This window comes from Hippocampus zosterae, chromosome 16 (assembly GCF_025434085.1).
Source record: "Hippocampus zosterae strain Florida chromosome 16, ASM2543408v3, whole genome shotgun sequence".
NCBI classification, from domain to species: domain Eukaryota; kingdom Metazoa; phylum Chordata; class Actinopteri; order Syngnathiformes; family Syngnathidae; genus Hippocampus; species Hippocampus zosterae.
Genome location: NC_067466.1, coordinates 15,887,277 through 15,912,130, shown reverse-complemented (window position 1 = coordinate 15,912,130; position 24,854 = coordinate 15,887,277). Strand labels below are relative to the sequence as shown.

General features: G+C 47.4%; 1 protein-coding gene and 1 long non-coding RNA gene across 14 annotated transcripts in view; both read right to left on the bottom strand.

The window, feature by feature from the left end:
• Positions 1-24,854, bottom strand: part of nbeaa (neurobeachin a) — a 48,630-nt gene that overhangs the window by 8,306 nt on the left and 15,470 nt on the right. For 3 of the 13 annotated variants that reach the window (XM_052046172.1, XM_052046166.1, XM_052046164.1), the window contains exons 2-40: positions 24,409-24,640; positions 21,796-21,896; positions 20,243-20,338; positions 20,038-20,159; positions 18,439-18,565; positions 18,236-18,355; positions 17,731-17,877; positions 17,182-17,379; positions 15,971-16,104; positions 15,791-15,899; positions 15,477-15,629; positions 14,780-14,948; positions 14,447-14,526; positions 14,272-14,334; positions 13,970-14,067; positions 13,790-13,882; positions 13,517-13,625; positions 13,354-13,435; positions 12,925-13,048; positions 12,548-12,740; positions 11,808-12,482; positions 10,428-10,817; positions 10,063-10,280; positions 9,763-9,916; positions 9,418-9,441; positions 8,273-8,453; positions 8,042-8,163; positions 7,730-7,798; positions 7,451-7,619; positions 6,292-6,638; positions 5,604-5,740; positions 5,339-5,493; positions 4,356-4,482; positions 3,908-4,027; positions 3,080-3,213; positions 1,680-1,741; positions 558-622; positions 307-415; positions 22-188 (exon numbers count right to left, since the gene is read on the bottom strand). In XM_052046172.1, coding sequence (XP_051902132.1) covers positions 22-188; positions 307-415; positions 558-622; positions 1,680-1,741; positions 3,080-3,213; positions 3,908-4,027; positions 4,356-4,482; positions 5,339-5,493; positions 5,604-5,740; positions 6,292-6,638; positions 7,451-7,619; positions 7,730-7,798; positions 8,042-8,163; positions 8,273-8,453; positions 9,418-9,441; positions 9,763-9,916; positions 10,063-10,280; positions 10,428-10,817; positions 11,808-12,482; positions 12,548-12,740; positions 12,925-13,048; positions 13,354-13,435; positions 13,517-13,625; positions 13,790-13,882; positions 13,970-14,067; positions 14,272-14,334; positions 14,447-14,526; positions 14,780-14,948; positions 15,477-15,629; positions 15,791-15,899; positions 15,971-16,104; positions 17,182-17,379; positions 17,731-17,877; positions 18,236-18,355; positions 18,439-18,565; positions 20,038-20,159; positions 20,243-20,338; positions 21,796-21,896; positions 24,409-24,640 — 5,975 coding nt within the window. Of the gene's footprint in view, positions 1-21; positions 189-306; positions 416-557; positions 623-1,679; positions 1,742-3,079; positions 3,214-3,907; positions 4,028-4,355; positions 4,483-5,338; positions 5,494-5,603; positions 5,741-6,291; positions 6,639-7,450; positions 7,620-7,729; positions 7,799-8,041; positions 8,164-8,272; positions 8,454-9,136; positions 9,209-9,417; positions 9,442-9,762; positions 9,917-10,062; positions 10,281-10,427; positions 10,818-11,807; positions 12,483-12,547; positions 12,741-12,924; positions 13,049-13,353; positions 13,436-13,516; positions 13,626-13,789; positions 13,883-13,969; positions 14,068-14,271; positions 14,335-14,446; positions 14,527-14,779; positions 14,949-15,476; positions 15,630-15,790; positions 15,900-15,970; positions 16,105-17,181; positions 17,380-17,730; positions 17,878-18,235; positions 18,356-18,438; positions 18,566-20,037; positions 20,160-20,242; positions 20,339-21,795; positions 21,897-24,408; positions 24,641-24,854 lie in introns of all 13 variants that reach the window. The other 10 variants (XM_052046167.1, XM_052046170.1, XM_052046168.1 and 7 more) reach the window with 7 other exon arrangements.
• LOC127587752 (uncharacterized) lies at positions 1,748-3,072 on the bottom strand. The gene is made up of 3 exons (XR_007958840.1): positions 2,760-3,072; positions 2,283-2,612; positions 1,748-2,219 (listed from the first exon to the last, which is right to left on the bottom strand). It is a non-coding gene; the product is annotated as an uncharacterized LOC127587752 (long non-coding RNA).

Sequence of the window (24,854 nt, the reverse complement as noted above, 5' to 3'; positions counted from 1 at the left end):
TACCACTGCCTAACGACTGACCTCTGCGACATGGCGCCCCAAGCTCCGTGCTTATTGGTCAGGATGTTGAGGATCTTCTGCTTCAGCTGGTTGGCGGTCACGTGGTCTCGGTGTTTGGCGGCGCTGATCAGGTGGTCGCACATCTTCTCCTCCTCGCGACGATCGGCGGCGTACTGGGCGCAGTTCGACTGCAAAGACATTTCACGGGAACAAACGTTTGCGGAAGGAGAAAATGTTCGAAAACGTGTATCATAAACATCTACGGTAAATACAGTACTTGGAGCCAGAGGGCGGCGGCGCACGTACCTCAAACTCCGCGTGCTTGTGCACGTCTTCGGCTCGCTGGCGGTTCAAGATAAACTCGGCCTCGTTGGCCACGCGCACGATGTGATCCTTCATGGCGTGACATAGAAGTCTGACAACACACAGGCGCACTGTTTCAAGGCTGCGAGGACACACGCCTCAAGCGGACAGATCGGGACTTCCCAGTTATTGAGAAAGCCTGTATTGCAGTTAAGGAGAAGAAAAAAAAAATGTACAAAATGTACTGAATTTACCTTCCTTCATTGATCAGCTCAATGAAAGCCAGTCCTGCGTTCTTCTGGATGGAATTTTGCCATTCCTATAACGCAATAAACATACATTTGCATCTTTTTTTTTTTATGTCAAAGAAGGAAGAAAATGAACGAGGGCTGCTTTTTGGCCGCTATGAGTGCCGCACATTAGCTCGATGTGCCAATGGAGCTTTATAAGGGTCTCCAAGGACACGCGAGGGAGAGCATCTCACTTTACGTGATCGATATTTGGGATCGGGTTTCCTCTCCTGGGCCTCTAATGGCGGGAAGGCAGGAGCCTGCCCCGGGTAACACTACACGAGTGGGGATGAGTAGTAGGAGGAGGAGGAGAAAGAAATGAGGAGGAGCAAGGTGAAAGGCAGAAACAGATGGACCCTGGTAGACCACATCGGGATGGAGCTCCAGACAAGAACATGGAAGAAGTCAGAAGGTGGAAAGCTTAAGCGGCATTTACAGAAGAAAAAGAGCAAAACCAGCATGTGAGTTCCTTTTCAAATGAATACATTTCCGGTATTAGCATCATTGTTGTTTCCCCTCACAAAATGTAGTTAGTCATTCTCGGTGTTGTGTTTGATCACCATATTTCATTTGATAACATTTTTGAGATCGTTCATTGTCATCGAGAATTTGGCGATTTCAAACGATTGCAATTGCATTTAATTAAGTGATATGAAATCGAGCTGGTTTCAGTCATATTGCGATTCTTTTGCTGATTGGCTGAGAGAAGTCACATGGTTCAGGGCCGTTTTAAAATTCTATTTATGTTCCAAATAAGAATGGAAGTAAAAGGTTATATTTGGTTGGATGAAAAACGGCACATTTTTGGCTTGCCTGTTTTAAAAACTACTTTTTTGTGGGAAATTTTTCCCTGAAATTTTTTTTTTAGTTTTTTGTTCCATTTTATTTTAGGAAGAAATTTAAATGGTTGAAGAAGCAATTTTGTAGCCCCACCAAGACTGTCTCGGAGGACATACATATTGTATTACATCCGCAATGCGCCGCTTAGACACATGCTGCAGGGCTGATCAATGACCACGAAGGCCTCTCACACTGATTTTGAGAGCAGCACTCATCTTCATATAAGAACTGAAAAAAAAAACTGACCTGAGAGCAGAGCAGCATGACGAGCTCCACCACCGACGTGCTCGACTTCATACACACCAGACCTGCAGTGCGTGGAGACACTTGGTCACAAGCCTTCCGGATCACACACACGCACACACTCTGTAGGCAGTGCCCAAAATATCATCTGCAGTTGTCCAAATTGAAGAGTTTATAAAAAGCATGCAATAGAGAAGACAAAACAAACAAGATCAGAGGAGGAGAGGGAGGAGGAAAGAAGCCAGGAAGAAAAGATGAGAAGAGGAAGAAGACGTGAACAGTGGAGGACAAGAACAGGACGCCAAGAAGCGGGTGAACAGCAGGAAAGAGTCTTTTTTTTTAAGTCATGGTAATAATAATATTAATAATAATAATAATTAAACTAGCATTAGCTGAAGCTACACTTGACAAGAAAGGACGTTATACCTGCTTGGTGAATGAGTGAAACAGCCAGCTCGAAGACGAAACGAAACTCATTCTGTCACTCAAACACTCATTTGTCACCTTAATGACATACACCCATTCACAAACCTATAAACTCACCTGTCATTAACTCACTCACTCGCTCACTCACTCACTCACTCACTCACTCACTCACTCACTCACTCACTCACTCACTCACTCACTCACTCACTCACTCACTCACTCACTCACTCACTCACGCAATAGCCTCACTCGTTCACCTCTCCAGTCATTTGTCAACTTGCCCACTCACAAATATGCACTCCCTCACTCATTCACTAACCTATCCAGTCATTCATCTATCCACCCACTCACTCACCTATTCAATTATTCACTCACTCACTCACTCAGTCACGCAATAGCCTCACTCGTTCACCTCTCCAGTCATTTGTCAACTTGCCCACTCACAAATATGCACTCCCTCACTCATTCACTAACCTATCCAGTCATTCATCTATCCACCCACTCACTCACCTATTCAATTATTCACTCACTCACTCACGCAATAGCCTCACTCGTTCACCTCTCCAGTCATTTGTCAACTTGCCCACTCACAAATATGCACTCCCTCACTCATTCACTAACTTATCCAGTCATTCATCTATCCACCCACTCACTCACCTATTCAATTATTCACTCACTCACTCACTCACTCACTCACTCACTCACTCACTCACTCACTCACTCACTCACTCACTCACTCACTCACTCAATAGCCTCACTCGTTCACCTCTCCAGTCATTGGTCAACTTGCCCACTCACAAATATGCACTCCCTCACTCATTCACTAACCTATCCAGTCACTCATCTATCCACCCACTCACTCACCTATTCAATTATTCACTCACACACTCACTCTCACACACTCACTCAGACTGTGAGTGGAGACGGTGGCCGTGCGAGGGCAGACGCGTAGAGTAGTAAGGTTTGTTGTACAGCACCTGTACCTTCAATGAGCAGCTCCTGCCCATGACTCCCCAGCAGCGTGCGCGACAGGAAGGGCGCAAAGTCCACAAAAATTTCCCTCAGAAGCGGCGCCACCTTCTCCAGGGCTCGTTCCAGCTTGGTGGTGATGCTGTAAGAGGGGGCACAGCGAATCAGCGTTCGCCTGCTGGTGATGTGGAGGGGGGGGTGGGTGTATGCGAGGCGGGGTGTGCATGAGGCAAAACAAAAGGCAGGAAAGACGCACACGCACTGGCTGACACGGCTTTCAAAACAAAAGACTTTTTTTTTTCATAATACCCATTTTATTTTAATTGATTTTATATATCAACTGGATAGTTTTTTATTCTTTAATTGGCTGATTGTGAAGAAAAAAAACAAACATATAAACTAAATTTTATTTATACTTTGAGAAATTATTTAGTTCAATTAAAAAAAACGCAAAAATTGTAAAACAATCAATATCACACATACCTTACGCAACCATTTAAAAATATACATTTTCTATTTATATTATTAATTTTTATATTATTCTGTTTATTAAAAATTCCACATGTCCGTTTTAAAAATCAAATCTAGGCCTGAATAAGCACAACACCTGGAGTACCTCTGCTTGGTAATGTACACTACCGCCACCTGCTGGACTGGGGTAGAACTGCAATGATGCTAACTTTAGATTCAGACAATTTGATGGCAATGTATCAGTACTTGGATCGAATGAGTTATAATTTATACTTGTGCTTGTGTGAATGCATACGGTGAAGGTTAATGGAGCATGGTAGAGGTACGGGGGTAGGGGGGGGCACATGGCGGAGCGTATTCCTTGCCTAAAACACTGTCCTGCATCTCGAGGGGCTGCCTGGAAGCCTGCCAGAGAGCTAAAAGACTTGAGCTCAGGGGGCGTCTGACCGCTGCGCAACGCACACTGCGCCACCTCACAATAGGCACTGCAACACAAACACACACACGCATACACACACGCATACGATTAAGGGACGTGCGCGACAGGCAAACATCACGGAATGCTGACTCATTGCCAACCATGTGACATCACAAAATGTTAACCAATGGGCAAACATGACACAATGTTGTTGTCTGTATACGTTTCCATGAGTTAGTTCGTCTAAAATTTGCATGCGTCCTTTTTTGCAAGGGGAGAATGAGGACCAATGAGAGAAGCGAGAGCAGGTTAAGCAGGAAGTAAAACAAAACAAACTGAAGCCATATGAGGAAGAGCAAGAAAGGGGTAGAAACGGGGTTAAGGCGCTTTCTGACCTCATGTTCTCCACGGTGTCTTCGGGCATGGGCGCCACCGTCTGGACGGCGGGCAGATTCTTGCTGGTGGCGCCATTCACAAACGACGACGACGAAGACGATGAGGACGACGCAGAGTCTGCGGCGCCTGGGCGAGATGGACAGACGAAACCACGTAAGAACCACGTAAGTAACAATGTGGTGAATGTGAGTTGCAGTACATGAGTAAATTCATTCATTCATTCATTCATCTTCCGAGCCGCTTGATCCTCACTAGGGTCGCGGGGGGTGCTGGAGCCTATCCCAGCTGTCTTCTGGCAGTAGGCGGGGGACACCCTGAACCGGTTGCCAGCCAATCGCAGGGCACACAGAAGCGAACAACCATTCGCACTCACACTCACACCTAGGGACAATTTAGAGTGTTCAATCAGCCTGCCACGCATGTTTTTGGAATGTGGGAGGAAACCGGAGCACCCGGGGAAAACCCACGCAGGCCCGGGGAGAACATGCAAACTCCACACAGGTAGGCCGCAGCTGGAATCGAACCCGGTACCTCTGCACTGTGAAGCCGACGTGCTAACCACTGGACTAAATCACAACTAACACAATAAAATTGCAGCTGATTAAAAGTAAACAACCAACTGACTAAATGATTATAAATGATCAATCGATAAAATAAATAAAATAAAAAAGCAGCAAATAATTCAAATAACTCACAACAGAAAGTCATGTAAAACCAAAGAAATTGAATGCTGATAGAATTCCAATTTGCCGCTGCTCTCCCTTCTTAATGTGGCTCGCTTCCTTCGCGGTTAGTGCAGACAGCGCGGCGATCAATAGAAACAAATCCATGCGAGGGAGCTCGATTACGCGCATCGGCTGCACACCGCCGCACGTCTGACTAACACCGTGTCCGACGGATCTGCTCATTAGCATTCTGTCAGCCGACGCGCTGACCCGCACTCTATCCGGTTTTTAGACGGGTGTGCACGGTGTTCGTTCACCCGTGGTGTTGATCATGCTCTTGGGCGTCGCCGTGGCGGCGGCGAAGATGTTCGGCGTGCTGCCGGCGCTGGCGGCGCCCCCGGTGGTGGGCGTGCCCACCGTATTGACGGAGAGGCTGCCGGGCGGCGGCTTCTTCACCGGAACCACGACGCTCCTGCGAGACAGACAACAGTGGTTACTATTGATGAGGAGATGAAGGCGGCGGTTCCCAAAGAGCATTGATTTGCTGTCGGATGCTAGACCGACCAAGGGAGGAAAACCAACCTATCAAAGGAGTGGAACTGCATGGGCAGCATGGGGTGGGTCTTCAGGGCGGGATCGGGGTGGTATGGCGTCGGGCCGGACTCTTGGCCCGAATCGCCGCCATCCAACGGAGCGGCCACCAGGCTCTTCAAGATCTCCTGTAACGGAGACGGACGTGCTGTGTTGTTACGCATTGGAACTTGCGACAACTCCAAGCAACGGGTGCAATTCATTCGGGGCGGGCTGCCTAAACGGGCTGCAGTAGAACTCAAAACGGTAGGTAGGGGGTGACATTGTTGCAAAAATGTTAACAGCTGATACGTTTTTGATGTGAGCATGCATGGAGTGAGTTTCCTCCGGCCGGTGAAGTTAGCCTGCCTCAAAGGGCTGCGGTGGACCTTAAGAGTTAATATAGTGTATGTCTAACATGCAAGTAGTTTCGGGCTGTAGTAAACGGGCTGCAGTAGAACTCAAAACGGTAAGTAGGGGGTGACATTGTTGCAAAAATGTTAACAGCTGATACGTTTTTGGTGTGAGCATGCATGGAGTGAGTTTCCTCAGGCCGGCCTGCCTAAATGGGCTGTGGTGGACCTTAAGAGTTAATATAGTGTATGTCTAACATGCAAGTAGTTTCGGTTAGCGCATCAATACGTGATGCATTGCAACACTCAGCTCTGAGCTTCAGGCTTTTCCCGGCGATGTTTGTCACCTTAACGTTGATGCCTTTATTGGTCTGGCTGATGCTGGAAATGGACGAAGGAGGCGCCTGTCCGGCGTTGGGGTTGCGGGGGGAGTCGAGAAGGCTCTCCTGCGACCTCCTGACGTCCGACAGACTACACAGCAGGTCGGCCTGGCCGCCGCCCGTGTCGCGGTCCCTGTCGGTCTCCCGCCCCACCAGGCCCAGACCGAGTCCCAGGCCCATCTCGGAGCCGTTGAGGGATCCGCCCACGTGGCCTTCCTCGCCGATGCCGGAGTCCGTGTGGGGCAGGCCGGCGCGCGGGGAGTCGTCCGCGGGGGTGGCCGTCTGCTTGTCGGAGAAGGTCGAGGATGGGTGCTCTGAAGCCGCGAGGAAGAAATAATGAGAACGTTCAGGATATTTTTGGGCAGATTTGTCAAAATCATGCATCAGTCACTACAGTGGAAGGCTACTGAAAAGACAATTTCTTTTCAAGATGCTTCAAACTATTTTTTGTCACTCGCTGTTGAAGTTTAATGTCAAACTAAACATCAAACAAAGAGGAGCAGCGCATTTAAATGAAGCTAAAAGTGGGGGCAAAACTATTTATTTGAATTCTATTCCATTTTGTTATTTATGTATTTTTATAATATATCAAGTGCTATTATTTCTGAGGGCGGCCCGGTAGTCCAGTGGTTAGCACGTCGGCTTCACAGTGCAGAGGTACCGGGTTCGATTCCAGCTCCGGCCTCCCTGTGTGGAGTTTGCATGTTCTCCCCGGGCCTGCGTGGGTTTTCTCCGGGTGCTCCGGTTTCCTCCCACATTCCAAAAACATGCGTGGCAGGCTGATTGAACACTCTAAATTGTCCCTGGGTGTGGGGGTGAGTGCGGACGGTTGTTCGTCTCTGTGTGCCCTGTGATTGGCTGGCAACCGATTCAGGGTGTCCCCCGCCTACTGCCCGGAGACAGCTGGGATAGGCTCCAGCACCCCCCGCGACCCTAGTGAGGATCAAGCGGCTCGGAAGATGAATGAATGAATGAATATTATTTCTATTTAGAAGTAATTATTTTGCGATTTCCGTTGATGTGGTGCAAGAATACTCAAGGGACAAATTCAAATTGTATCTCAAGGCGCCGATGGTTTTTTTTAAATTGAAAATGAAGGTAGTTGACCATGAAAAAATAAAGTCACCCGTGCTGGTGGGTGAGTTGATCTCGTGTCGGATGCTGCGTCCCGACAGGCTGGTGGACCTGCTGATCTCCCGCTGAGGCTCCAGGATGTCTCGGTACTTGGACACCATCAGCACCGAGATGAAGTAGACCACAGCCAGAGCCAGGAACTGAGCCTGCTTGCTGTCGTCCTGCAGTGAATGGGTGGGGGTGGGGGGGGGGGGGGGGGGGGGACATGGCTCATGTTAAGCAATTACGTGATGTGACATGTGGTCTGCTTAACGAAACGCAACACACTTACCACGTCTCTAAAAACCACCGCACGCAGACGGTTGATGTCCACGTCCTGTAGGAGACGGTCCGGGTCCTGCTGAGCGCAAGCACAATTTAATATGAATTCATCCCTTTTTGTATTTATGTTGAATATTTTTTTTCTGTTTATATTCCCACTGTAATTATTTTTTGCTTATTTCACTTTATCCTTCCCCCATTTTATTTGCCCCTTTTATTCATGATATATTTGACAAGATGAGAGGCTACAATGTCGACCTCCGCGGCTTTCTTGTCAAAGGTTGCGGGCGCGTGTGTGCGATAAAGAGAGCGAGAGCGCCACCTTGCTGGCGGCGGCGGCGTGCAGGCTGTCGTGCGACTTGCTGCTGGTTAAAGAGGACTTGCAGTTGCGATCCCGCTGCCTCTGACGACACTCCAAACAGTTCCTCACCGCCATGCAGCACACTGACAGACACACAAAATGGCCAACGCGGGTGACATTTGATGTCAGGATGTTTGCAGTCAATTCACAAGATCCGCACTCGAATGACGCGGCAAGCAAACGACTCCTCACCCAATCGGAGGCACTGCCTCATGAGGCCGCCGGAGGACATGTTCTTCTCGGCTTCGATCTCGCTGAAGTTGAGCGAGCTGGCGAACACCAGCACGTCCACCATGGCCATCAGCCGCGACAGGAAGGTGACGGCCGTCTCCGACGACATGCCCTGCGTCGCCTCGATGTTCTCCAGCTCCGTCTAAACGTGTGGACAACGCAACGAGGGCAAATGGTGAGGATGAGGTCGTTGTTGAGAGAGCAGGAGTGGGCTCAAGGGTCACATTTGTAGTTGAGGTAAAAAAAAAAATTAAAAAAATAATTATTATTCATTCACAAGTTAGCATTTTAGTTAAAACATACATCCACAAAATATAAAATAGTTTATTTTTATCATGAAAATAATAGCTAATCCTGTAGCTATTGTTTTCAAAGTAATAACAATTAAATATTTATTTCATTAAATCAAAGAGTAAAAATTGCTTCTATTGACAATTCTACGTTAAATAAGTTTATTGGAAAAAAAATACAATAGTTCAGGCTCATTAAAAAAAAATTTAAATAATATTTAATTAAATAAAAAATATATTTTGAAAATAGTTTTTTTTGTTGCATTTTTTTTTTTTTAACAATGAATCATTGACAAAAAGGAACTGGCTAGGAGATGCACTTCATGCCGGCGGCGTCTTACGTGAAATTACGTGCGCCCTATCAGTGCAAGAATTCACCCGTCAATCACACACGCGTGTCAAAGTAAAAGTGGTTAAAGTGCACACTTGCACACAAACACACGCTTAAGTGGGTGAGGACACAATAGTGCTGGGAGCTCTCCAGGTGGTGATGTCATACAGGAGTCTTTTTTTTTTTTCCAGACATTTTACCCACCTCAATCCCCTCGCATCCTCCCCCCGGGACAGGGGTCACCTCCTCACCCTTCACAGCCGTCCCCGTTCTCCTCTTTAAGGTCCATACAAATGGAGTATAGGAGTAACAAATACCGCATAATAGTGGGACCCCGAAGGTACCAACAAAGTGTATTCCACAGAGGAAATCAACCCCAAATATTGAATGGAAAAAATACGTAGCTTGCGAGCACCCCACCGACCTCAAAAGAAGGAAAAGAGTGTCAAAAGTAAGGAGGGAAGGAAGGAAGGAAGCAAACTTACACTGCTGGCACTACTCTTAGAAGTCTGCACATGCAAAAACACACGACAACAATCAAAAGACGACAAAAAACACACAGAGAGGAAAAGAAAAGAGGAATTTAAATAAATGAACGACAAATGAAGTAGGTTAAGTCAGAAAGATGTTGAAAAAGGGTGCCTGTAGCTTTAAGGAAGGAAATTCTAAAAACCTTTTAAAAGGACAAGATCAAATTGTTAGCCTATTGGCCCAACTCATTTTTAAATGTCAATTTTTTAAAAACATGTCAGGTGTCAACCACAAGGTGTCAACGTCGCATTGAGAAGCGGCAGCAGTCCCTCCACCCGCCACAGTGTGGAGCCACTTACGGAGGGAGAGGTGGCAGCGGATAAGAGCGGCAGGATGCCCCCGCAGGCGATGATGATATTGTCCACCATCTGGGATATGAGGTGGATGGTGTTGTGTACGAAGATGATGTTCTCGTTGCTGTTGACAAAGTCCATTACCGACTTGGTGGAGTGGCTGCAAGGAGAACATTTGTCTGAAATGGCCACTCCAAAAGCAAAACCGAATTGGATTTAATTAGCATCATTGGCCAAAATGACTTGGAAACCAAAATGGCAGACTTCCTGTTTTGTTTTTGTTTTTTTCGCCCAAAGGTGCCTCACCTTCTCCACACGTGCACATCGGTCTCCAGGGCAAATAGAAGGTCAGTGAGCAGCCTCTGGTGCATGGGCGACCACTTGAACTCCGGGATGCGGAACATGGTTGTACGTGGCCCGGGGCTGAACTGCCGCCTCTGCTCTTCCGTCATGGGCATCCCCCTGAAGCCCAGATCCACGCGGAGGTCTCGCTCCAGCTGGGAGGCGCTGCGACCATGCAGAGCCTGATATCAAGAGTTAACGCATAGTTTAAACCTTAATACTGCCTTGAAAGCCTAATTTAATAGCCCAACCCAGGTTTGAAACGCTACCTCGAAACCCTAAAACTGGTTCCAAACCCTAATTTGAAACCTTAGCACTTTGGTGCTCACCTGGGTGGTTGCAGTGGTTGATATCTTCTTCTCTTTGCCGTCATCAGACCTCTCGGTATCAGACGTGACGCTGACCGTGTCTCCCCCTGCTCCCGTCTTGAGAGCTGCCGCCTCGCCGTCGGTGCCTGCGGCCCCGTCCGCCTCAGGGAAGTCGGGCCGAGACACCGCCTGGTTCCGGGCCTCTGTGATGGAGCTGATGTCGGCCAGTGGGCTCTGGATCTTGAAGGGCCCGTCCTCCGGGAGATCGCCGGCCGAGCTGCAGGTGGTCATGTGGGCCAGCAGGCTGAGGTCATCACTGGCGCTGGTGCCGCCGGGAGTGGCGGGCTGATCGGGACCGGGTAGGACCAGGGCGTCGGTGGCCGCCAGAGCAGGGAGGAGCTTCTCGTCAACCTTGAAAAACCAAAAAATGGAATTCGGATCTTGTATTGGAAAGCATTCAACTTTGTACCTATTAAGTGGCCGTTATCTTTATCCAGGCCGCATGTACACCTCTGGAGGTGCACAAGGTTTCATTTCGGATTGACTCTCACCTGGCTGTTCAGTTAGTTAATCAGTTAATTAAGACCATTAATTTGCTGTTATAAAGCTAGCTGGTTAGTTGGTTCAGTGTTTATTTGGATGATTAGCAGGTTGGTTAGCTGGTTTGTTGGTTCATACTTTAGCTAGCTTGCTAGCGAGAACCTTAAATTGCTACCTGGCTGTTCAGTTAGTTAATCACTTAATTAAGACCATTAATTTGCTGTTATAAAGCTAGCTGGTTAGTTGGTTCAGTGTTTATTTGGATGATTAGCAGGTTGGTTAGCTGGTTTGTTGGTTCATACTTTAGCTAGCTTGCTAGCGAGAACCTTAAATTGCTACCTGGCTGTTCAGTTAGTTAATCACTTAATTAAGACCATTAATTTGCTGTTATAAAGCTAGCTGGTTAGTTGGTTCAGTGTTTATTTGGATGATTAGCAGGTTGGTTAGCTGGTTTGTTGGTTCATACTTTAGCTAGCTTGCTAGCGAGAACCTTAAATTGCTACCTGGCTGTTCAGTTAGTTAATCAGTTAATTAAGACCGTTAATTTGCTGTTATAAAGCTAGCTGGTTAGTTGGTTCAGTGTTTATTTGGATGATTAGCAGGTTGGTTAGCTGGTTTGTTGGTTCATACTTTAGCTAGCTTGCTAGCGAGAACCTTAAATTGCTACCTGGTTCACTATTTGGTTTGTCAGCTAACTGTTGATATCTTTGATTACCCAGTAGTTATATTATTTGTTACTGGCTACATAATTTGTTGGGGTTTTTTTTTTTGGGGCTACTTGGTTGCTGGCCTTGTCAGTTAGCTCTTTTGGACATCAATGCTAGCATGAGCAAATGTTGCACGTAGGTGACCTGTGGGTACCTTGCTGAAGAGGAATCCGTTGTTGCTGGGTACGCTGTCTTTTTCGTCAGCCAGCGTGATGAGGGGGCCCATGATGCCGTCGTCCTCCAAGGTGACACCCGAGAGGCCCAAACCGGGCGGTACACGGACCGCCGCTGCAATGGCTCCATCGTCTTTGGGTACCAAGGTGCCGTTGAGATTCTGTACCACGGCACAGTAGGCACTGTCCAGGAGCGAGTCCACCTCCACCAGTGGTCCGTTCTCCATGGACCCACTGCTGCCTGTCCCGCCGCTCCCACCGAGCCCTTCGGGACTCAAGTCCAAGTCATCCAGCTTTACTTCAGTGGCCTCCACCTTCTCGGCTTTGATGTCCACCAGCAGGTCGTGGACCTCCACCCTCACGCCGGCTCCCTGCTCAGCGTCACCGCGCTTGACGGCCCCGTCCGCCAGCAGGTTGCGAGATGAGTCACTCCCGGCCCCGCTGCCTCCTCCCTCGCCGTACTCGGCCTCGCTCTCGGGCGTCTGAGAGGTGTCGTCCATCTCCAGGTTGCCATTGACGACGGGCGCCGGCGAGGCGGAGAGGCCCGAGATAGTGGACACAGAGCCTTTCTTGCCTTTCTTCATGTTCTCCTCCTCCTGACGCTGGTACTCCTCGTACATCTTGGCCAGGTACTCCTTGTGGGCCTCATACGTCACCTATAGCCATTGCATTATTAGGCATCATCAATATGAGCCATACGAGGCGGCAGTGCGACTCAGACCTTGGAGTGCGCTATGGAGAGCGTGTCCACCCAGACCCTCCAGCCGCCCCACTCGTATTTGATGGCGTGGTAGAGCAAGATTCTGAAGATGTTGTAGACCATCTCGGTGATCTTCTGCTCCTCAGGATTCTTGGGGTTGATGTAGCCCAGCGAGAACATCCAGTCCTGCCACACCGAGCACTGCAGCAAGCAGCTGAAATGCAAATGCGCCACCAACGACACCGGTGCATAAACACACGTGTACACAAACATTAGGCCAACTAACCAGCTAAGCAACTAAGCTAACTAGCTCATGAGCTACCGTAACTGACAAAACAACCAACTTACAGCAATTGCCAGTCTGAAAAAAAAAACGCCCTTAGGAGTTGTGTGAGTACCGTCTGTTTTCTCTGCTGTTGCTGAAGAGTTTGATCATGTCAGACAGGAAAAGTCTCCTGACTTCCATCAGCTCGGTGCTGGGAGACGAATTCTTCAGCAGAGTGGCAACAACTTTCAGGATCACTACGTGAATACACATGAGCAACATTTGAGGAATTTTTGTGCAAATAATATGACAGAAATGTAATGCTTTCATTTATAGACCCGATATGAACTATTTTAGCTACATGATTGTTTTTTTTGTCAAAATAAGATTCTTGGAATTGGCCATTTTTGGTACACATGGCACGTAGCAAAACTGATAATGCTGTGAGTGCTAAGCGTGACAATAGCACTATTAGCGTTGATGAGATTTGGAGAAAATTTGAGATCCTAGCTAATTACGAATGTCAACGACATTAGCATAGCCTAACCGAATGATGACTCACTGGGATTCTGAATCTTGATGGTGGAGTCCGGTTCTGGGTGCGGCTTGTGGACCACCTGGGTGCACACCTGCTCCGTCAAGATCTGCAAAGCCCAAATAAGAATGCCATAAGAGGCAAGTTTGTGATCGCATCGCCGCAATAACTGGGGCAGTCAATGCCGTACCTCATAGAGCGTGTTGTAGGTGGTGACGGACACGGTGTTGGTGTGCATCATCAGACGCTCACCGAGCAGTGTGAAAAGACTGTGAGTGTGCATGATCTCCACTTTCCTCCTAACAAATATATTAGCAATATTAGTAGTTTTAGCAATATTAGCGAAAAACGAGACACGAGCAACATTAGCAGTAGATGCTATTTATGCGATGTTAGCTAGGTCAGCAATTTTAGTATGATAAGCAACATTTCCGTCTTTTTTCACAGCCAAAAAGTTACTGACTTGTGACCAAGGTGCTTCAGAAAGTATCCGAGTACTTTGAGGGCCTGCACTCGAATGCTCTCGCTCTTGGAGGCCAGCAGCTTGCAGATCACCCTGAAACGCAACAAACACACACATTTGTGTTATTAACATCTTTTTTTTTTTCCTGGTGGGAGGTGAGCTGATGACGTCCCCCCTCACCTTATCCCATTCCTCTGGTCGAAGGCGGGAATCATAGAGGCCGGATGCTCAGACATGAGCGCCACCAACAGCTGCAACACGTCATGGATATTCTCATCCTGTAGGGGGCGGAAAAGACAACATTACAACTCCTGATGATCCGTTAGCTTTTTATCGTTAGCTATTTGCGATAACAGCAATATGAGAAATATTACTAATAAAAGCGGAATTAGGTACAATATCAATATTAGCTTTAATGGCAATATTAGCTCCGTACATTAGCAATAATAGATGCGTAAGCAGGATATTTTCAAATCACCAACCTCGTGCATGGTCAACAAGTAGTTGAGAATACTCTGTAGTTCGTCTTCCTTGACACCCCGATCCTAACAGCAAACAAGCAGACCGTTAGCAATATTAGCACCATGAGCAATATCGGCCATTTTGGGAATATCAGCAGGTTTGTCGACATGACCGTAACAAGCTATTTCTGACTACCTTAAGTATGAGCTGCTTGAGGAAGAGCAGCATGAAGGCCCGCAGAGAGATGATCTCCTTTTGAGACGGCCGAGGTCCCTCTGAATACCCACGGACAAAACACTCATAAATAATACGCACATTTTTCATTTCTGGTTCAAGGAAACTATATTATTTGTAGATATCCATCTGCAATATAAGACGGGGGGGACATGATTTTGCTACAAAAGTACATTTGATCTAACCCCACATGTCAATATCGGCAGACCAATCAAGCTTGGTCTGTTGCCACGGCGACATATCTAGCACATCATCGATGATACTGGGGGGAGGGGGGGAATAAAACGCGCTTACCGAGGCCTTTGGGTGCGATGGCGCTGCAGTCTAGCGGATTGACGGCCCAGTAGTAGTACTTGAGTGTGTGCATGAGCTGCAGCACGGTGCCCACGCGGCGGATGGTGGAGTAGATGGTCGCCGTGCCGATGAACTCTGATGACAGGTACGTGTACAGAGACAGCTGGACCTGCCAACATCATTACAGATCATTCTGATCTGATCGTGGACGTATTACACGGAACCATGACGACATTTGACACAGGCGCGAGTAGACACGACACACCTGCACAATATACCACAACAATGTACCCGCACGACATCCGCCCACAATCGCACCATCATTCTGTGGATGTCGCCCGTCAACGTTCCACAGCACCGTCAGCCCCACCGCTCTACCCACCTACCCCCCCCCCCCCCCCCCCCCCATCCACCTTTTAGCAAGCCACTGGGAGACAATGTACATTCATAATGTTTACACTTGTCCACCTCATCCCTCGGACCTCAGATTTAAATCTCAGCGGTCGCCTTAACGAGCTAGCCCGGTTAGCGCATGTTGTGTGCTGTGTGCTCGTTTGGCGTAAACCACAGCACCACAAACCGTCAGGTCGACTTCAAACCTCCATTTTACAGGCAGAGTAAAAGTGTTTTTTTTATCGCCTTCCTTTTTTCTTTGTGGCTCTGATATACGCACGCGCACACACACACACCAACTAACCTTGGCAGGCGTGTGTATCCAGATGGCAGCGTTGAACAGGACGTGGTCGCACAGCTGCTTGAGGAGCGGCGCCCCGTGGGGCAAACCGTCTAGGTACTTGGCAAAGGACAAAAACTGTTCCAGGACCGCACGGGTGATGTGGATCCTGGACGACTTCACACGAGACAAAGGAAACATCAAGTCAGCCACTTTTGAGAAATAAAAGTGTAGAGTTAACTTGTTACCGTTTGAGTCTCTTTTTGTGAGCCCACTCATGCCAAATTTCACGTTGCTCAACGGCACCGCCTTTGGGATCGGAATTTTCTTTCACATACCTTCTCCAGCAGGTATCCGATAACCAGGAAGCCCTTGCCACCCAGCATCTGCTCCTGCATGGCCACCGAGCTCTTGAGCAGCTCCACCAGGAAGGCGAGCAGCGTGGCGCTGCAAACACCACACCGGAATGAGATTCAACTCGGGATCCGTATCAAATATGCCATCTGGCGATTGCTAACCACACGGTGGTGTCCACCGCGGCGTCGTTGAGATGCTTGTAGTCCAGCTGGGCGAAGAGCGGAAAGAGGACCTGGATGCCGCCGATGGAGTGGATGGCGCTGTGGATGGAGTGCGTCACGATGGCCTTTACGTCCTGGAGTCGGGACAGAAATTCTTTAAGCCTGCGCGCTTCCAACACATATCCCATTTACCATACTCTGATGCCAAAAGAAAAATGTGTGTTCACGTTGATGGACTGTCAAGTGCATCCCCAAACTGTAGGTGGCGCTATACAAAGGATACCTGTAAATGCATCATATGTAAGGAACCAAATGGGTTTTTTTTTCAATTTGATTATCCGGGCGGCCCGGTAGTCCAGTAGTTAGCACGTCGGCTTCACAGTGCAGAGGTACCGGGTTCGATTCCAGCTCCGGCCTCCCTGTGTGGAGTTGGCATGTTCTCCCCGGGCCTGCGTGGGTTTTCTCCGGGTATTCCGGTTTCCTCCCGCGCGTCGACCTCGCAGTGCAGAGGTACTGGGTTCGATTCCAGCTCCGGCCTCCCTGTGTGGAGTTTGCATGTTCTGCCCGGGCCTGCGTGGGTTTTCTCCGGGTATTCCGGTTTCCTCCCGCGCGTCGACCTCACAGTGCAGAGGTACCGGGTTCAATTCCAGCTCCGGCCTCCCTGTGTGGAGTTGGCATGTTCTCCCCGGGCCTGCGTGGGTTTTCTCCGGGTGCTCCGGTTTCCTCCCACATTCCAAAAACATGCATGGCAGGCTGATTGAACACTCTAAATTGTCCCTGGGTGTGAGTGTGAGCGTGGATGGTTGTTCGTCTCTGTGTGCCCTGCGATTGGCTGGCAACCGATTCAGGGTGTCCCCCGCCTACTGCCCGAAGTCAGCTGGGATAGGCTCCAGCACCCCCCCCCCCGACCCTAGTGAGGATCAAGCGGCTCGGAAGATGAATGAATGAATGAATGAACGAATGAATGAATGAATTTGATTATCCATGCATTCAAAATTTGGCTCATGTAAGACTGTACTCACTGATAATGTCACGCGAACAAACATCATGACATTCACTCCCGGTACAATTACACCCAAGGAGAAGAACAGCACAAACAAGATGCTCTTTTTCCTGCGCTCTTGAAAATGTCAACTTGGACTCTCGCTGCGACCTTCGCTCAGGATTCGACACGAGCGCGGGCGCGCGCGCGGGCTCGCACACCCACAGACCTGCAGCATGAGGGCGTGCGGCGAGTGCACAAAGATGGAGGCGTTCTCTCGCGGCGAGGACTCCAGGCAGAGCTGCGCGTCGGTGGCTTTGGCGTTATACGTGAAGGAGATGGAGCTGGCCAGTTTGCCGTCGTACAGGACCTGCTTGTGGTGCTCGGCCAGGTGGATGTCGCTCTCGGACTTGAACTTGAACGTGCTCTGTGGGGGTGGGGGGGGAAGGTAAAAAAGGTCAAAATTTAGCTGGGGGGCGTGGAATAGAACATCTGGGCAGAGCCAAATATAATCGGCTTCCTGGAGCGCTACGGATTAGCTTGATGAACAAAGCGCTAACATGGGCGCTAATTCAATTAGCGACCGAGAGAGAAAAGTCAGGATTAAATACAGTATGACAGGAGCTTTAGCCAGCGAGCTCAAAAAGCCTTCGCTAGAGCCTTAGCAAGGTAACAAGTCCACATTAGCGTACACCTTCCATCAAGCCTCAAACAATTTGACTTCTATTATTTCCTCATGTTAGCGACGCAAATTGCGTCCGATGTCATCGCGTCTCACCTTGTATCCGGGTCCGAGCTGGTGTATGGCAAAGATCTGAGCGGGGTTGAGCGCCTCGCCGAAGACGTAGATGGCGCCGAGCTGGCCGCAGAACACTCGGTTGGCGTCGGCCGTCTCCGAGGAGCCTAGGAAGCATTTGTCGTAGCTCTGAGCGGGACAAACACGAACGATGTCACGTCATTAGCCGAGATGCCTTTTCATCGTGTCATACATAAACAGACGACATACATTTTTCATGTCCTCATATGTGATCACACAAAGTGAACGTGGACACGATGTAAATGAATTCAAATCAAATCTTACGTCACATTGATTGATGACGCCATTTTTTTTGACGCCGCAGCTTTTTGCTTACGCTTTGTTTTTATACTACAAAGTATCCACTTGTCAAGGACGTGCTTCTTGCCATCCCCCCCCCGCCCCCCCTGTTCCCTCCCTCCGCGGCTTGGGAGTTGCCCAGGGGCGACTCGGGTAAAGGACAAAATGTTGGCGGCGTTTCTCTTACGTCGTTGGTGTTGACGTGCCAGGCCATGTCGCCGTAGGAAACCAGCTGCCCGTTAACATAGCAGCGGATCTCGGAGTTCCTCCAGCGGTTGTAGATGTGCACGATGCTGATCATGTACCACTACGTGACACACACACACATAGCGCCACTATGATTTTCCTCTCTTTTTTTTTTTTTTTTGCGCATGTGTTTGTTGTGCTCACCTTTCGCGGCTGGAAGTCGTATTTGACGCAGTGTTGGAAACCTTTTCCTTTGGACTTGAGGGATGTCACGATCAGACAGTTGCCAACAAAGTGCGCCGAGTAGCCGATTCCTTTACTGGTGCGGAAGCTGTAAAAAATGGGCACGGTCGTCATTTCTTTGCATGATAAGAGCCAACTTGCACATTACAATAATGAATTCAATTGCTCTTCTCGCAGCCCGGTTATTCGCGATCATTCATGCGATTGCTGCCTTTGCCAAGGTAATTGTTACTTTGCATGATGGAAATATTCATTCATTCATTCATTCATCTTCCGAGCCGCTTGATCCTCACTAGGGTCGCGGGGGGTGCTGGAGCCTATCCCAGCTGTCTTCGGGCAGTAGGCGGGGGACACCCTGAATCGTTTGCCAGCCAATCGCAGGGCACACAGAAACGAACAACCATTCGCGCTCACACTCACACCTAGGGACAATTTAGAGTGTTCAATCAGCCTGCCACGTATGTTTTTGGAATGTGGGAGGAAACCGGAGCACCCGGAGAAAACCCACGCAGGCCCGGGGAGAACATGCAAACTCCACACAGGTAGGCCGCAGCTGGAATCGAACCCGGTACCTCTGCACTGTGAAGCCCACGTGCTAACCACTGGACTACCGGGCCGCCTTATGATGGAAATAAACAAATCTATTAAGATAATATTTTTTATTATTATTTATTCGAAATAATGCCTAAAGTCAACAATAGCCCATGAAGTCGACAACACTCCACTGCAGGTTGGGCTGTGCGCTACGAACGATGTCATGCCACGAATGTAATAATTGCCACCGTGGAGAATAGAAACGAGTACAACAACAAGAAATGACATGAACAACTTCCCGTCCTAGAAGTAAAATCAAAACAAATGAGGCAAATCGCGCTTCCTTCCCCCCCCATGTTGCTGTTTGCGGCTATGAGCTGGCAGTGTGTAATCTGCACACACACACACAAGATGAAAAACAAGATGGACGACAAGAGCAAGCACCTGCTGGACCACGATAAGAACCAGCAGGGCCGGACGGTAGTGGGGGCACGTGAGGGCACCTGCCACTTAATAAATGGTCGCCAAGGATACACACGGAGGCATTTACCATACACGCCATCGTCACAGCTTTATGTAATTGCCCGGATGTAACTGCCATCCTACCTCTGTTCCGCTAGTTAAAAAAAAACACGATTGCCCGCTGGCAACGTTTTATTTTCAGGACAATTCACATTAATCAACAGAGCAAAAATACATCCGTGCGTGAAGTCGCTTTCGTCTTGCTTCCTCCCTCCTCTCCCGCTTGTAACTGCTCGCCCCTCCCCTCTCTGCGACTGGCCCCGATTCGCTTCAAAGACGCGGTTCATTTACTCAACTCTGCGAGCAGCCAATCGTATACACACACACACACACGACAAAAAAGGTCATATTATTATGTTTTACACAGAATAGGAGGATTTAAAAGCCTAAAAGGGGCCTCCAGTGATGACTTTTTGACGACAGCAAAATGAAACGGATGGGATAAAGTCTTTCGAGCTTCTGAGCTAAACTGACAACCCGTTTTGGTTGACCCCGCCGACTCACCAGTAAAGGTACGGCTTGTCTTTGTCCACGTTGATGTTGTTGAGCGGATCCTGTCGGAACCACGTGTTGATGGTGAAGCCGTTTTGGTAGGGCCACTTGGCGATGGGCGGCAAAGCGATGGCCTACAGGAAAACACGGGCGGGAACGTACGTGTTTACAACCGAGTGTTTCTGATCGAGCCAGCGGTGGGTTACGAAGCACGTACCGCCGCGCTGCGTCCGGGAAAATTGAAGAAGGTGTCGGGGCCGTGACGCTGAGGCATCTGATTCAACACCGACAACAACTTGATGGCGTGTCTGGGCTACGAAGAGAGGAAAGAGGAGTTCTAAGAGGAGTTCTCAGTGAAAGAGGAGTGAGTGACATTTACAAATGGATACACGCTCCTAAAGGGAGCGAGAACACGGTTTGACATCACATCTCCACCGCAGGACTCTGGATCGATTAGCTAACCCTCATCAATACCATGGCAACTCCACATCGACCTGTCTGTCTGTCTGTCTGTCTGTCTGTCTGTCTGTAAGGAGGGGCTTGCTGTTGAAAAGGAGGTTGAAGGCAGAAATCGGGATGCTTGAAAGAAACGTCAAGCACTTCACTTATTTGTGGGGATTCTTGAGAAATTAAAAAAAAAATAAAGATCGCTTATAATATAATATAATATAATGTAATATAATATAATATAATATAATATAATATAATATAATATAATATAATATAATATAATATAATATAATATAGGGCGGCCCGGTAGTCCAGTGGTTAGCACGTCGGCTTCACAGTGCAGAGGTACCGGGTTCGATTCCAGCTCCGGCCTCCCTGTGTGGAGTTTGCATGTTCTCCCCGGGCCTGCGTGGGTTTTCTCCGGGTGCTCCGGTTTCCTCCCACATTCCAAAAACATGCGTGGCAGGCTGATTGAACACTCTAAATTGTCCCTAGGTGGGAGTGTGAGCGCGGATGGTTGTTTGTCTCTGTGTGCCCTGTGGTTGGCTGGCAACCGATTCAGGGTGTCCCCCGCCTACTGCCCGGAGACAGCTGGGATAGGCTCCAGCACCCCCCGCGACCCTCGTGAGGATCAAGCGGTACGGAAGATGAATGAATGAATGAATAATATAATATAATATAATATAATATAATATAATATAATATAATATAATATAATAGTTTTCCATTATCGTTAGCTTTTATTTCATTTTCACTTGTGTGTGTGTATGTTTTTTAAATTCCGTTAGTTTTAATTCGATTTTTAGAACGGGTTTGTTAGTTTTTTTTCTATTTTTTTTTTAAACAACTCTTTCTTTTACTTACATTTGTATTAGTTTTAGTATTAAATAATAATAATAATTAGCTTTTTTAAATACTGTGTATATCTATCTATCTATTGAAGTGTGTAAACTAAAAAAAAAAGGTCACTAAGTATTGTGTAGAAAAGTAAACTACAATTCCCGAATGCCTGTTCGACCTTCCAAAAATTGAAAATGAACCACAAAAGTCCATTCACATATGATATTAATTGACAAAGGGGTGGTAACTTGGGTCTAGCTATAATTTGTGTTTTAAACTAAAATGCAAATCATTTTAATTTGATTTCTTTCACAAAAATATGTATTTTTTTTTAACTTTTAGCTTTTGGCTATCTTGTTAATTGTCGTTAACAATGACTACCTTGGAATCAGCACACACTTTCTTTTGGCTTCCCTACTTTATGAAGATCATTCAGGAAAATCCTGAATGGGCCCCGCCCACTTTCTTGGCCTTACTTACCCAGATGCCGTTGTCGCCTCTCAGCATGCTGAAGAGCAACTTTAGCTCCTTGACTGTGATGCTATAACTGGCCATTACGCCCAACATGTCCACCAGTAGGTCTGTAAATCACAAACACAGAGCTGTCGTTGCTTATCAGAAACATTCTTCAAATGATAATTATCTTTGTAGAAAGCTGATCATGGACGGCACAAGATCGAGTACAGTGAGCACCCGCTAATTCGCGGCAGGAAAGGGACCAATGTCAAAAGATGGCAGGTACTTTGGTCTAGATGAAGCTCCTCAACTCACGTCAACAGTTACTTTATATATATATTTTTTTTCTCTTTAATCTAAATATTTTAGTAGAATAGCCAAACATTTGATAGCTGCAGCCCGACATATTTGACTCACATTACCTTGTCATTAAAATTAATAAAAAGTGTGTTTTTGTGTGTCTTTGTGAGAGTGTAAATGCCCGAAACACCCTCGACTTTGTCGTAGCGCGGCGGCAAGCCGATCTGCTTACTCACAGAGACTCTCTTTGTGTGCCAATAAGGCCGTGTGGCTATAAAGTGGATAGAGCTGTGCCGGATTTCATTAGAAAAAAATAAAGCATTACATCGTGTGTGTGTGTGTGTGTGTGTGTGTGTGTGCGTGTGTGTGTGTGTGTGTGTGTGTGTGTGTGTGTGATCAATGCATGTAGGTCATTGAAAGCTGCAGCGTAAGTCAAAGCACATCATCCTGCAGAGACACGATGGAGGGAGGAGCGAGGGCGGCATGAAAGGAAAAGTCAAGGTCGATGCAATTATGTCAAAGAGACTTCACACTATGGAGGGAACGCCGGAAGCCTGAAAACACACACTTCCCTGGCTTTGTGTGTGTGTTTTTGTGTGGACGACAGAGGACTTTGCCGCTTCGTGAGGATTGCTCAAAAATATTTTCTTAGTTTGTCTATTTTGGGAAAACGGCTGACAATAAAAGAGCTGAACGCTTTCCTGGCTTTTACTACATTGTGTGGATGATCGAGGAAAATTAAGGTCCTTACATGACGACACACGAGCTTACCAATTATGTGAGGATTGTCGAACTACATGTGCCCTCATGCTTGCTTGGATTTCATTGTGAGAGAATTTTTGAAGAAAATAACCTCAATGTCCAAACATACATTCTTGGCATCACTATTAAGTGGGGACTGTCGAGGATAAAATGACCTGAATGTCCAAACATACATTCTTGGCATCACTATTAAGTGGGGACTGTCGAGGATAAAATGAGCTCAATGTCCAAACATACATTCTTGGCATCACTATTAAGTGGGGACTGTCGAGGATAAAATGACCTGAATGTCCAACCATACATTCTTGGCATCACTATTAAGTGGGGACTGTCGAGGATAAAATGACCTCAATGTCACCAAACATATTCTTGGCTTCAATATGTACTGTTGCGTAGGGCCGGCCGATGGAAAAAGACCTGAATATCCTCACATGCTTTTTTCTTTTTTTTGCTTCACTGTTGTGATTATGATCAATCAAAGAAAGTGACTGCTTTAGGACTGTCAAAAAAAAAACCTAATGATGGCCCGACGCCTTCTTGAATTCACTACTCTGTGAGGATTGCCGAAAAATAACCCCACTCAAATGTCACCTGACGCCTCCGTGGCTTCACTACTTGCCAAGGCCAGTCGAGGAAAAAAAATACTTTAATGTTCAAACACTCTTTCTTGCCTTGACTGTTGCCCGCATAAAGAAACACACACGTTTTTTTTTTACGCACACTCCACACGCTACTCAATGTTTACACGGCGTTGACGAACCGCAGCTGAACCGAGCGGCTGGTTGAAAAGGCACGACGAGGAAAAACACTCGGCGGGGGAATTGGCTTGCCGAGTGAGTGAACTCGGAGGATAAGCGCGGAAGGCATCAATTACACAAAAAGATCATCTGGAAAGAGGAAATGATTGACTCACTTGGCCTCCACCGAGTGTCGGAAAACACTCAAGTGCCTCGTTACTACAATAAACCTTTACTCGACATACTTGATGCGCACTCCAAATAATAGAGAGAATATATTCCACAAACTTGTATTTTTAGTTACACGGAGCAAAATTTTTTTCACCAATGAAAAGAACACCAAATAATGAAATGTGTATATTTTAAAATGTATTTTTGGATGGATAAAAATTGTCGCATTTGAAAACAATATCTCCCTTTTAAGCGAGGGCGAGTGCCCCTTCAGCGCATCAAATTTCGATTAAAATTTTGAGGATTTCGCAGCTTCACCGGTCAATACGAAATTTTGTGGAGGCGTCGATCAGAAGAGAAGACAAGAAAAGGTCTCAACGACCTAAAAACTACATAATTTTTTTTTAAAGTTGTTCATTTTGCTTTGAACTTCTTATAAGCAAACTTCGATCAAATTCAAGTAGAGATGAGAACCAATCTGATCGGGAATCTAAACAAGTGGTTTTTTTTGTTCAGGCCTTCTATTGTGAAGTGACGATTCCATTTTAGATGCACCAAGACTTAGCCCGACACCTCTCAGAGCGACTCGAAATTTTTAGGCATAGTCAGAAAACAAAAAACAAAGACCAGAAACGGATGTCATTAGTCATTGCTCAGAGTCTCTCACCTGCGATCATGTCATCCACTGTGCTCATCTTCAGCAGCACCTGCTGGATGAGGCCCACCTCCGTGCTGGTCTGCAAGTTGCGCACGCTCTTGCGCAGAATGGCGGTAAACATGCTCCAAATCTCCGCCTGGCACGTCACCTCACAGTGTGACAGCAGCTCCACCATGCAGCCGATGCTCTCCGCCTCCTGGATGATGAAGTTCATCTCCAGGTCGAATTCGCCGCCCACCAGCTGAGCGGTTGATGGCGGAGAAGAACAAGAAATAGAAGAGGGAGAATGTTCAAACTTTGGTGTCTTTAGGAGTATATTCATCCAATTTAGATACGGAACTAATCTGCCAGTACACCTGATTTACATTTTGAACCCCACACCCCCCCAACCCCCAGCCCAATTTCACTTAAAAACATGAAATTTGCCAATGATGTAGATCATGAGCAGACCCACA